The 14,283-nt window shown below is 44.3% G+C and overlaps 1 protein-coding gene across 1 annotated transcript; it reads left to right on the top strand.

Annotated features, from left to right (window-relative positions):
* Positions 1-7,313: 7,313 nt before the first annotated feature.
* LOC136666215 (mucin-22-like) lies at positions 7,314-9,101 on the top strand. The gene has a single exon (XM_066644297.1). The coding sequence runs from the start codon at positions 7,314-7,316 to the stop codon at positions 9,099-9,101; it is 1,788 nt and encodes a 595-aa protein (XP_066500394.1).
* The last annotated feature ends 5,182 nt before the right edge of the window (positions 9,102-14,283 follow it).

Below are 14,283 nucleotides of genomic sequence, written 5' to 3'. Positions count from 1 at the left end.
ACATTATCATGTCTATATTTCTATACCTTGAGCGATACCATTCCCCCAGTGTTACAGCAATAAAGTGGGTTTTTTTTATTTATTTATTTTTACATAATTAAACTGGGCCCATTTTCTGATGGATAGATTCATATAAATGTGATTTGTGGATGGAGGGATAGGGTTTGATTTTGTAAAACAGACTGAACTGAAGGACAGTGTGAATAATAAACACAAAACAAGTAAAACATAGTGAGACTGGTGATTCCCCCTAAAAGTCACATCATTATTATTTAAAATTCTTTTTAATCAAAATAAAAGGTTCATATTTTTATTAACAATGGAATGAACAGTGTTGGATACCAATTAATTTAAGCAGTTACAAGTTATTTCTGTGTAATCAATAATCAATCATCAGAGTCTTACCAGCAAACAATGCATCACTGCTGCTTTAGTTCAAAATCTACCAGTGTTTTTTGCACGGATGTCCACGGCTGAAGTGCCATTCGAGCAAGGCACCTAACCCCCAAAACACTCCTCAGGCACCAAGGATAACTAACCACTGCTCTGGGTGTGTGTTCACTGACCCTAATCACTAGTGTGTGTGTGTGTGTGTGTGTGTGTGTGTGTGTGTGTGTGTGTGTGTTTGTGTTCACTGATCCTAATGACTAGTGTCCGTAGGTGTGAGTGTGTGAGTGAATGTGTGTGTGTCTGTGTTGCCCTGTGAAGGACTGGCGCCCCCTCCAGGGTGTATTCCCGCCTTGCGCCCATTGATTCCAGGTAGGCTCTGGACCCACCGCGACCCTGAATTGGATAAGCGGTTACAGATAATGAATGAATGAATGAATATAATCTATTAAAATGAAATCTTATATATTTAGAAATGAAAGAAGTTCTATTATATTGATTGCTTGTCTGTGACAGTTCCAGGTTTACTTTTATCCAGAAGAAGCAGGAACAGGATCCAGAAGCTGAGCTCAGTGAAGCCCAGTGTGTGTTCATGTTTAATGCCATTACTCGTTAATTTCTTCTTCATGCTATCTAGTGGACAACTGCTAGACTGCCCAACAAAATGTTATTCAAAATTTATTTGGTTTAATTAATTCATAACTCTGTGTAAACATACCAAAAAGAGAAGGATTTAAAGAATGTATCCCATGAAAGATGTTTAGTTTGTGTCATTTGCCAGTACAGATGATATAAACTGTAACAAACAGCAGATTCTCCTGTTTCACTAAAGGATTTAGTCACATCCAGCCTCCCGTCCAATCTCCTCCTGGATACTTTACTGTTTTTGCTCACAATAATTCTTAGGGAAGACAAATCTGTGCAAAAACAAAAGTCAAGTAACGTGTAGTGCCTTTTACAACCTGATGGTGTCACAAAACAACTTTACAGCCATTAAAACAGAAACAGAATGAACAGGTGTGAAGCTCTGTCAGTGAATTTAACCACAGTGACCCTGGAGCTGAGAACCCCTGCAAGGCCTGGTGATGTATCTTTGATTCCCATCAAAACTAGCGGAAATGCAGGGGGCAGCTCACTGGAGGGACCCGAAGTTCCAAGAATTCTAAAAGGAATCAGTTCAAGAATCAGAGCTTGAACTTTGTAAGCCCCACAAAACACCATGTGAATGGTTCCAGCCAAACTTGCAGACTTCATGTTGGAGGTGGAGCTGTTAACCTGGTGCTTCCTAGTGCAGCTGCGCCAGAAAGACATATCCCACAGATATGAAATTGCAGGCATGGAGTGTGGCAGATGCTGAGAATGGAGGCAGAAAACAGGTCTCAGCAGGTGAGTAGAACCCTCAGAGAGCCCTGGTCAAAATATCCTGTTGGATTACAATAGTCCAAAGAGTTTATTGTCATTTGCACAGTGAGGAATCAGGTTTCTGTGTACAATGAAATTCTTTCTTTGCTTGTCCCCAAGAATGCCAAATATATATAAGTATATAAGTGCAAGTGAACATGTGTTACAGTACAGTGACTGCGGCGTGTAAACATGTAGACAGTAAAGTGCAGATTTATTTCTGAGGTAGGTTCAGGAGTCTGATAGCAGTGGAGAAGAACATGGTGGTCTTCCATTTGACATTTCTGTACCTCCGGCCTGAAGGCAGAAGTGTGAACAGTCCATGCTGGGGGTGGAAGAGGTCTTTAAAGATGGAGGCAGCTCCCCTGTGGACTCTCTGGTGGTGGATGCTCTGCAGAGAAGGCAGTGGGGTCCTTCTCAACAGTCTTCACCACTCTCTGCAAGAGTTTTCTGTCCATCACAGTTGTGCTGCCTTACCACCATTGCTGAGGACTTTGGGAGACATCCCAAACTTTCCCAGCCTCCTCAGGAAGTGCAGCTGTGTGGTGTTCAGTGTCCATGTGAAGTCCTCACTGATGTGGACGCCCATGTATTTAAAGCTGCTCACCCTCTTCACTTCAAGCTCCCGAATGAACAGTGGCTGATGAGGTCTCCTCTCTTTCCTCACGTCCAATATCAGCTCCTCCATCTTGTCTGTGTTGAGGGTGAGGTTGTTGTCCTCACACCATGACACCAGCCTGGTCACCTCCCTCATATAGGATGCTTCATCTGTGCCAGTGATGCGTCCTATTACTGTGGTGTCGTCTGTGAACTTCAGGATGATGTTACTTTGTGGTAGGCAACACAGTCATGGGTGAAGAGGGCATAGAGGATGGGGCTGAGGACACATTCCTGTGGAGTCCCAGTGTAGGTGGTGATACTGGCTGAAGTCCTGTTGCCAACCCTGACAGACTGGGGCCTGCCAGTCAGGAAGTCCAAAAGCCAGTGGCAGAGGAGTCTTTGTTTTCCACGTGAGAGAGAGAGTAGTGGAGGGCAGCATGTGTGTGTGTCTTTCACTACCTGCTGCACCACCGTGCCATATATATAGCCACCAACATATGAAATATGTTTTCTTCACAATTATCATCACAAGACAAAATGGATAAATTGATGAATTAATTGGGGTGGCACGGAGGCGCAGCAGGTAGTGTCGCAGTCACACAGCTCCAGGGACCTGGAGGTTGTGGGTTCGATTCCCGCTCCAGGTGACTGTCTGTGAGGACTTGGTGTGTTCTCCCCGTGTCCACGTGGGTTTCCTCCGGGTGCTCTGGTTTCCTCCCACAGTCCAAAAATACACATTGCAGGTGGATTGGCGACTCAAAAGTGTCCGTGTCCATAGGTGTGAATGTGTGAGTGAATGTGTGTGTGTGTCTGTGTTGCCCTGTGAAGGACTGGCACCCCCTCCAGGTTGTATTCCTGCCTTGCGCCCAATGATTCCAGGTAGGCTCTGGACCCACCGCAACCCTGAATTGGATAAGCGGTTACAGATAATGAATGAATGAACTAATTGATGGTTTCTTGGTGTTGAGATTCACGCTCTAAGGATGAGACACAGCCTATGGACTCTGGCCAATCACAGGGGACCTAATATTTCCTCTAAGCCCAAGGTCCAACCAGAACATCAGTTACTTCTCATAAGGGTGGGGTGAACTGTTCCTAAGAAGCCACAGTCCTGAGCTCAGAATATATTACGCTGGAAACTTCTACGGAAAGCCAGTTTTCAACTTAATAAATATTTGTTTGTTTCTTTCTTCATTGCCTCTAAGGGTGAGTGTGTGAAGCTCTCTACCCTCACTGTCCTGTGTACACTCAATAACTTTGGAAGGGCAGTGTGTTTGTAAACAGTCTATCAGCATTATAGCAGCACGTAAACAAAACATATCACACAATGAGTGTAATTAGTCTTTTATATCAGCAGTGAATGATGTTTATTCAGACGTTCCATATTAACAGACTGTTTTTGATGAAGGCAGACCCTCTTATCACTTTAGAGTTGAACTACTTTTGTTGAGATCTGTCATCAACAGCAGGAAAGGGTTTGAGGAAATGAAAGCAATGAGGAACCTCAGAGAAAATATATGTGGTAATCTTTCACAAATTAAACCAATGCAAAAATTAAACCAATTCAGAAATTAACCACAGTTTCTCTTTCACACAAACAGTTACATGTATTATGTATTCTGTAAATATAAACAAATTTAGAATTTTAAACATAGAATTAGATTCATAAAATGGATGATATAAAGATCTGAAAGTCTCATCTTTTTTCTTTAGAAGTGAAAATATTCTGTGATGCATTTCCCCTTTTTTCTGCAGGTGTTTTAAACAGCTCTTCTGTTTATTCAGACCATTTTGAAAAATTATAGCTTTCTTCAGCCTTTCCTTCAACTCTTATGCTCATAACTGAAGTCAGAGTTCTGAAAAACACCACCACCCCCAACTAACCCCAGCACTAAAGAGAACAATGTTACACTGCTCCACAGCCAAAGCTTATATCCTTCCACCTCATGCTTAAACATCCAATTTACAGGATGCAAGGTTCATAACATGGAATTAATTAACTTATTTTTTCTGTGATGTTATACTACTGTCACTCTGTAAAAACTGGAAGTTCAACTTTCAGAGCTGCTGTGATTGTAAACTGTGGCAAACAACTAAATACAACACTGTTTAGGTTTTGAAGAGTCGGCACAAACCAAGGGAAACAACAAACTCGTCTGTAAATGTCCCTGCTGCATCTAAACCACTTTCACCAAGAGAACCAGTGATGGAGCCACAGTCGTGTTACATCATCAGTGTCTGGGGGAACGCTAATGTCACGATGAGAAGGACAAGGGGGCAAATGTTCACACAGGGAAAGACAAAAGCACAATCTGAAAATAAACACAGGCAGGCCACTGAAACAAAACAAATCAAAAAAGCTGAAGAGAACTTGAGCAGGAACAGACATCTACAAAAGCACACATCTACACACAAGAAATTAAACAGGAGACAAAACACTGGACAAGAGACTGAGCAGGAGATAAGAGACAAGACCAGAGCAGAAACAAGACTGGAGCAGAGACAGGAGATGGGACTCTGGAAAGATGGGAACAGAAACAAGAGATGAATCAGGGGATATGACTGGTAGAAAGATGGGACTGGACTGAGCAAAGGAACAAGGACCGTCATAGAAACAGAGACAAAGGTGGAAACAGGCAAAGTGATACAGTCAGAGACAGGAAGTAAAGACAAGGTCACAGGTACAAAAACAAACACAGACAAGGGCCCAGGACTAGTACTCTGTGACATAGACTGTGAAACCAGCCTGGACACAGCTCTGGAAGATGCCCTTGGGGTGAACACAGGAATACGAGAAACCGCAGGAGCCACAGTCACTGGCGTAGAAGCTGCAGGATCCACAGGAACAGAAGCAGTGGGAACCACAGACACAGAAACAGAAGCAATGGGAACTACAGACACAGAAACAGAAGCAGTGGGAACCACAGACACAGAAACAGAAGCAGTGGGAACCACAGACACAGCAACAGAAGTGGTGGGAACCACAGACACAGGGACAGAAGTGGTGGGGATGAGACACAGCCTATGGACTCTGGCCAATCACAGGGGACCTAATGTTTCCTCTAAGCCCAACGTCCAACCAGAACATCAGTTACTTCTCATAAGGGTGGGGTGAAGGACTGTTCCTAAGAAGCCACAGTCCTGAGCTCAGAATATATTACGCTGGAAACTTCTACGAAAAGCCAGTTTTCAACTTAATAAATATTTGTTTGTTTCTTTCTTCATTGCCTCTAAGGGTGAGTGTGTGAAGCTCTCTACCCTCACTGTCCTGTGTAAAATCAATACCTTTGGAAGAGCAGTGTGTTTGTAAACAGTTTATCAGCATTATAGCAGCACGTAAACAAAACATATCACACAATGAGTGTAATTAGTCTTTTATATCAGCAGTGAATGATGTTTATTCAGACGTCCCATATTAACAGACTGTTTTTGATGAAGGCAGACCACATTAGAGTTGAAATACTTTTGTTGAGATGTGTCATCGACAGCAGGAAAGGGTTTGAGGAAATGAAAGCAATGAGGAACCTCAGAGAAAATATATGTGGTAATCTTGCACAATTGAGAATAAACCAATTTGGAAATTCACTGCAGTTTCTCTTTCACACAAACAGTTACATGTATTATGTATTCTGTAAATATAAACAAATTTAGAATTTTAAACATAGAATTAGATTCATAAAATGGATGATATAAACATCTGAAAATCTCATCTTTCTGCTTCAGAAGTGAAAATATACTGTGACACATTTCCCCTTTTTTCTGCAGGTGTTTTAAACATCTCTTCTGTTTATTCAGAACATTTTGAAAAATTATAGCTTTCTTCAGCCTGCTTATGAACTCTTATGTTGATAACTGAGGTCAGATCTGAGTTCTGAAAAACACCACCACCCCCAACTAACCCCAGCACTAAAGAGAACACTGTTACACTGCTCCACAGCCAAAGCTTATATCCTTCCACCTCATGCTTAAAGATCCAACTTACAGGACACAAGGTTCATAACATGGAATTAATTAACTTCTCTTTTTTTCTGTGATGTTATACTACTGTCACTCTGTAAAAACTGGAAGTTCAACTTTCAGAGCTGCTGTGATTGTAAATCGTGGCAAACAACTAAATACTACACTGTTTGGGTTTTGAAGAGTCGGCACAAACCAAGGGAAACAACAAACTCGTCTGTAAAAGTCCCTGCTGCGTCTTAACCACTTTCACCAAGAGAACCAGTGATGGAGCCAGAGTCATGTTACATCATCAGTGTCTGGGGGAACGTTAATGTTACGATGAGAAGGACAAGGGGGCAAATGTTCACACAGGGAAAGACAAAAGCACAATCTGAAAATAAACACAGGCAGGTCACAGAAACAACAACAACAAAAAAAACTGAAGCCAACTTGGGCAGGAACAGACATCTACAAAAGCACACATCTACACACAAGAAATTAAACAGGAGACAAAACACTGGACGAGAGACTGAGCAGGAGATAAGAGACAAGACCAAAAGAGAAACAAGACTGGAGTAGAGACAGGAGACTGGACTCAGGACAAGATGGGACCAGAAACAGGAGATGAAACGGGATTGGACAATGGACAGATGACTGAAAGAAAGGGATTGGACTGGGCAAAGGAACAGGGACCATCACAGGAACAGGGACAGAAACAAAGGTGGAAACACGCAGAGTGATACAGACAGAGACAGGAACTAAAGACTAAACATGGACACAGGTATAAAAACAATCACAGGCAAGGGCCCATAGGGTTCTGTAACATAGACTGTGAAACCAGCCTGGACACAGCTCTGGAAGATGACCTTGGGGATGGCACAGGAATACGAGAAACCGCAGGAGCCACAGTCACAGGAACAGAAGCGGTGGGAACCACAGGCACAGGAACAGAAACGGTGGGAAGCACAGACAGAGGAGCAGAAGTGATGGGAACCACAGACACAGGAGCAGAAGCGGTGGGAACCACAGACACAGGAACAGAAGTGGTGAGAACCACAAACACAGGAACAGAGATGGTGAGAACCACAGACACAGGAACAGAAGTGGTGGGGACCACAGACACAGGAGCAGAAGCGGTGGGAACCACAGACACAGGAGCAGAAGCGGTGGGAACCACAGACACAGGAGCAGAAGCGGTGGGAACCACAGACACAGGAGCAGAAGAGGTGGGAATCACAGACACGGGAGCAGAAGCGGTGGGAACCACAGACACAGGAACAGAAGCGGTGGGAACCACAGACACAGGAACAGAACCGGTGGGAACCACAGACACAGGAGCAGAAGCGGTGGGAACCACAGACACAGGAGCAGAAGCGGTAGGAACCACAGACACAGGAACAGAAGCGGTGGGAACCACAGACACAGGAGCAGAAGCGGTGGGAACCACAGACACAGGAGCAGAAATGGTGGGAGCCACAGACACAGAAGCAGAAATGGTGGGAGCCACAGACACAGGAGCAGAAGCGGTGGGAACCACAGACACAGGAGCAGAAGCGGTGGGAACCACAGACACAGGAACAGAAGCGGTGGGAACCACAGACACAGGAGCAGAAATGGTGGGAGCCACAGACACAGGAGCAGAAGTAGTGGGAACCACAGACACGGGAGCAGAAGCGGTGGGAACCACAGACACGGGAGCAGAAGCGGTGGGAACCACAGACACGGGAACAGAAGCGGTGGGAACCACAGACACGGGAACAGAAGCGGTGGGAACCACAGACACAGGAGCAGAAGCGATGGGAACCACAGACACAGGAGCAGAAGCGGTGGGAACCACAGACACAGGAACAGAAGCGGTGGGAACCACAGACACAGGAGCAGAAGCGGTGGGAACCACAGACACAGGAACAGAAGCGGTGGGAACCACATACACAGGAGCAGAAGTGGTGGGAACCACAGACACAGGAACAGAAATGTTGGGAACCAAAGACACAGGAACAGAAGCAGAGGGAACCACAGACACAGGAGCAGAAGTGGTGGGAATCACAGAAACAGGAGCAGAAGCGGTGGGAACCACAGACACAGGAACAGAAGCGGTGGGAACCACAGACACAGGAGCAGAAGCGGTGGGAACCACAGACACAGGAACAGAAGCGGTGGGAACCACATACACAGGAGCAGAAGTGGTGGGAACCACAGACACAGGAACAGAAATGTTGGGAACCAAAGACACAGGAACAGAAGCAGAGGGAACCACAGACACAGGAGCAGAAGTGGTGGGAATCACAGACACAGGAACAGAAGCGGTGGGGGCCACAGACACAGGAACAGAAGCGGTGAGAACCACAGCCACAGGAACAGAAGCGGTGGGAACCACAGACACAGGAACAGAAGCGGTGGGAACCACAGCCACAGAAACAGAAGCGGTGGGAACCACAGACACAGGAACAGAAGCGGTGGGAACCACAGCCACAGAAACAGAAGCGGTGGGAACCACAGACACAGGAGCAGAAGTGGTGGGCATCACAGACACAGGAACAGAAGCGGTGGGGGCCACAGACACAGGAACAGAAGCGGTGAGAACCACAGCCACAGGAACAGAAGCGGTGGGAACCACAGACACAGGAACAGAAGCGGTGGGAACCACAGCCACAGGAACAGAAGCGGTGGGAACCACAGACACAGGAACAGAAGCGGTGGGAACCACAGACACAGCAATAGAAGTGGCGGGCGCTGAGGTCACTGGAGCAGGGACAGGCAGCAATCCTGTCTGACGTCCTCTGAAACAGGGGCACAGCTGTTCGAATGGCAGGTGCTGTGGTTGCTTGAGGAGCAGGTGCTGGAGTTGTTGAGGGTTCGGAAGGTCCAATGGGTGCACACCTGAGAAAATCCCAGAAGTCCTTTTATCAAGGTTCCTCATGATATATGACCACTGTTGGCCTCAGCTCTTCTGCCCTGAGGCTTGAGGTTAATAACACAAACCCTCAACGCCACCCACTATTTCCATTAGTTAGAACCATGAAATTACTTTGCTCATTCTAAACTTGTTTGCACAAATGAGTTTAGATTTCAACTTTCCACCAATGAGTGAGTGCTGTATCCTGATTGATGCACGTGCTTGTTTGCTTTTTTTCTTTCTTTGTTGTTAAATATTTTGTGTTGTAAGATGCTGGTGTCTGGACTAATTCTGTCAGAAAGACTGCACCAATCCAAAGCTTTGAGTCTCCTTTAAATTATAATTTATTCCAAAAGAGAATGCAGACAATAAGCAAACAGAGTCATTTATAAGATGAAGAATCATTGCATTGTCCCACAACATAATGGGGTTTTCATGTGTGGTATCTGTAATGAAACAAATAATCATCATACAATTAGTAAACTACTTACTAGCATTCTCAATATATAACACACATTATAAACATGTAACACAACAGGCTACAACACTACACAGGCAAGCGATCATAAAGTTTGATGTTATATTCTCTGCTTCATAAGTGACAATAATTGTTGAGAGAAAATAAAAACATGGCCATGTGAAATAATGAAACAGCAGGTATAGACAAACTTTAAATACAATAAATTATGTTCTATGTCGTCATGACTGTCCTATGAAACACACACACACACACTGTGTGAAAATGTCATGATGAATGGACCAGTAGAAATGCTTCAAATTTACTCTGAATAAAATCTCTTTACACTGACTTCCATTGAAAGATTAGAATGGTTTATTCTTCTTCTGTAAATTTACTGTTTTAGAGATATGTGCTTTTCATTGGACAGAGACGATGTACAGATCTGTAAACTGTGTAATATTTACAGTATATTTCAGCTCTGAGTTAGTGCTGACTCTGATACAGTGGAATACCAACACTGTATGGATAATGTTGTTAATTCACAACATGAATTCCAAAAACTGAAATGTGATTGTTCCAGCCTCATGCACACACACAACTGTTAATAAAATAACTTGGTTGTCTGGTATTATTTGGGTTTAGGTGGAGATTCATTAAGTTTCACTTGTCTTAGGGCTCCAACTGTGTCCGTCTATCTCCTAGCAGCGGTACCGCTGTGTCTCAGAGACGAAGTGCGGATAACTGTGTAGAGCAGGGACTTTTCTTCAGATGTTACGCTTTAATGCACACATGAGCCAAAAGTAAAAAAGTAAAAGTAAAGATATTTGACTTTGAAATGAAGTGGAAGTGGAGTTGAAGTAAAAAGTCGCCCAAAATTAACATAGTTCTAGTTCGGTAAAGTACAGATACAAGAAAAACTACTTAATTACAATAAGGAAATACATTGTTATTACTTCTTTACTGTCCTCCACTGTAGAAGCAGCAGTCTTTCACACTGTGTGAATACGTTATGATGAATGGACCAATAGAAAAGCTTCAAAATTACTGTGAATAAAATCTTTTTACACTGACTTCCATTTAAAGTTAAGAAGGTTTTTTCCTCTTTCTGTGAAGTCACTAATCTGAGAGATACATGTTTTTCATTGGACAGAGATGATATGCAAATTGCAGTTTTGAATTAGAGTTGGTGAACTGATAACAGGTGAGTTTATGATGATCATTGTAGGAGTGTCTACTCCCTTACATACTGTTTATTGTGGGAGTATGTAGTTCAGAAGGCAGCCTCTGTCTTCAGTGTTTGTTAATGTCACGCTCTGACAGAAAGGGCAGAAAAAACAATGTCTCACGACATCAGGTCTCTACACTAGCACCCCCAACAAGTTCTGATAGCTCTGCACACCCCATGTGAAAAGATCTCATATTTTATTTTTAGTGAGTGAATGCAAGAGCCATTCTGCTCATTTTTTTTATTGAGCTCTCAAAAGGGCATAGTGAACAAGGTAACAGAGCAGAGATTTAAGCTTTTGGGTTCAGGAGAACTTCCCCTTGTTAAGTCCCACTGCATTATCTTGGGAAGCACCTGTAAAGATCTGCTTTACTCTCTCCTTAATATTACGAAACTGGTTAGTTTTATTATTTCCCAGAATTGTTATAAATTTCCCATTCCACTTTAAAATGGTACAGGCTCCCAAATGAATGTGGCCCCATTTAAGGTGGAATAAGAAAGTTTGAACAAAAAGTTGGGAAATAATTACTTAACAATTGGCAAAAGGTCTCCCTTATGGTAATTAAATGAAGAAAGATGAGGAGACGTGATCAGCTTCTTACTGGAATCTTCCAGTTCCACCTTAAATGGTGACACTTACATTTTTCCACCTGCACCATTTAGTGTGGAACAGGAAAATTAGAACAAAAGCTGGGATTAGAAACTGACCAGCTTCGTAATGTTAAGGAAAGTAAGACAGATCTTTACTAGAGCTTCCAGACATATGCCACCGGGGCTTACTTATGGGAAGCTTTCTGATTGGCAGAACTTGGATGGTTTTCTGATGGTTAGTGAGTAAGTAGTGTACTGATTGGCTGGTCAGGTCAAGCGTCAAAACAGGGTCAAAAATCTGCGGTTGCAAAAAGACGTTCACACAAACAGAAGTGGAGCTGTGTGCAGATTTGTACCATCACAACTGAACTTTAAAATAAAATCTATATATTAAATGTTTTTTACACGTTTGTGTATTTGAATTATTACTATTTTATGTTTGTTCCATATTTGCACATTTCAGTTTATTTGTGGATCTGGATTTTACATGTACGTATTTTTGTTATTATGATGCTGCAAGTCTGTGTTCATGAGTTGCGGTTATTATTAATTTGTTGTTTGCCCCGAGGCAGGCAAATCAAAGTCTTCCACCACAACTATAAGGGACAGCCGTGGCCTCGGCGTGTGACCAGAATGTTACAAGCTTTGATCCCCAGAGCCAGCAGGTCATGACTGAAGGGCCCTTGAGCAAGGCACCTAACCCCCAACTGCTCCCCAGGCGCCGTGTCTAGGGCTGCCCACTGCTCCGAACACTGCTCACTGCCCCCTAGTGTTCACTAGCGTGTGTAAAATGTGTGTTTCATTGCACAGATTGGGTTATTGAAAACAGGTGTGTATCATGAGAATACTCTGGTGATGAGGACCTCTGGTGGCCAGGTTGTGTGTTGCACATGACAGTATACAATCAATTCCAAATTTTTTGGTTTTAGCTCGAAAGCTATAGGAGCAGGTAGTATTTGTATTTAATATATGTGCAGAAGTCCTGAGAGAAGAGGTAGGTCTTTAACTGAGATTTAAAAGAAGATGAAGAGCAGAGGTAAAGACATTGTGGTAAACACTTCCAGAGCTTGGGCCCATACCACGGACTGATCTACCACCAGCAGGAGCTCATCTGAATTTGGGTTCTGACAGAAAACCGCTCTCAGTGGACCTCAGTGACCCTGCAGGCCGGGGGGGGGGGGGGGGTCAGAAAGGTCGGCTGGTGCCAGACCATACAGAGCTGTGTATGTGAGCAGGAGAACTTTAAACTGAACACAGAGCGAGAGATGGGTCCCCAGTGAAACTGAAGAATAACAGGGGAGATATGAGCTCCTCTTATTCATCTTCTGTAAGTGCTTCATCCTCATCAGGGCCACTGTGGGTCCGGAGCCTGTCTGAAATCAGTGGACATTAAGGCAGATACACACCCCAGACCGGGCACCAGTCCTTCACACACTCACACAGTCACACAACAACCTCTTCACACACAGTGACCTGAGGAGAGGGTTGTACCCAAGACCCCACTGAGACCCCAGAGCTGTACAGCAGTGACACCTCCCCCAGCAGAGTGACCCCCATTCAGTGCACATTCAGATGTTAACATTACAACCTGCAGCTAAGGATGAGGGCTGAACCATTCCTGAGGTTTGTGAAGTTAATCTGTAGCTCAGTTACAGACTCAGGCCTCTGTGTGTGTAGCTCTGCTTTATCTAAAATGAAAACTGGTGGGTCACATGCTGCGTATCATGAATTTATTCAGTCATCTGCTGATCAGAGAGTTTTTACACAGTGCTGTTTACAGACTCCAGCTCTGACAACTATTCAAATAAAATGAAAACAATGAGGAACGTGAGTTGAAAAATGTGTGTGTGTGTGTGTGTGTGTGTGTGTGGTGTTGTCGGTAAACTGAGTATGCTCAGGTAAAACAAGTTCAGAAAAGTCCTGAGATGCCCAGTGTCAAAACAACACGACTATGAACAAGCTCACCTTCAAACCAGAGCCCAGGGGAACCAGAGGAACCAGGAAACAATGATGTGCTCCTCATCAGACTTTATTTAAAAAAGCTCTGCTTCTGAAAAAACACAATAATCACATCATTTATTTTCAGAGGATCATGGATGGGGGGCGTCACGGTGGTGCAGCAGGTAGTGTCTCTGTCACAGCTCCAGTGTCCTGGAGGTTGTGGGTTCGAGTCCTGCTCCGGGTGACTGTCTGTGAGGAGTGTGGTGTGTTCTCCCTGTGTCAGCGTGGGTTTCCTCCGGGTGACTGTCTGTGAGGAGTGTGGTGTGTTCTCCCTGTGTCTGCGTGGGTTTCCTCCGGGTGACTGTCTGTGAGGAGTGTGGTGTGTTCTCTCTGTGTCTGTGTGGGTTTCCTCCGGGTGACTGTCTGTGAGGAGTGTAGTGTGTTCTCCCTGTGTCTGCGTGGGTTTCCTCCGGGTGCTCCGGTTTCCTTCCATGCTCCAAAAACACACGTTGGTAGGTGGATTGGAGGCTCAAAATTGTGCCTAGGTGTGAGTGTGTGAGTAACTGTGTGAGTGTCTGTCGCCCTGTGAAGGACTGGCACCCCCTCCAGGGTGTGTTCCCGCCTTGCGCCCAGTGATTCCATGTAGGCTCCGGACCCACCGCTGCCCTGAAATTAATTGTAGATGATCATCTGACCTTTATTTACAGATACATACAGCGCCCCAATGATTATGGAGCATCATTATCATCCCCCTGAAATTTGACCTTGTAACATTTAGGGTTTGGAGAACTGTAATAACACTCTCTGAAGTCATGTAGCTGTATCCAGTGTAATCAAATCTCC

Source organism: Hoplias malabaricus, chromosome 14 (genome assembly GCF_029633855.1).
Source record: "Hoplias malabaricus isolate fHopMal1 chromosome 14, fHopMal1.hap1, whole genome shotgun sequence".
NCBI classification, from domain to species: Eukaryota; Metazoa; Chordata; class Actinopteri; order Characiformes; family Erythrinidae; genus Hoplias; species Hoplias malabaricus.
This window is presented reverse-complemented; position numbering and strand designations above follow the sequence as displayed.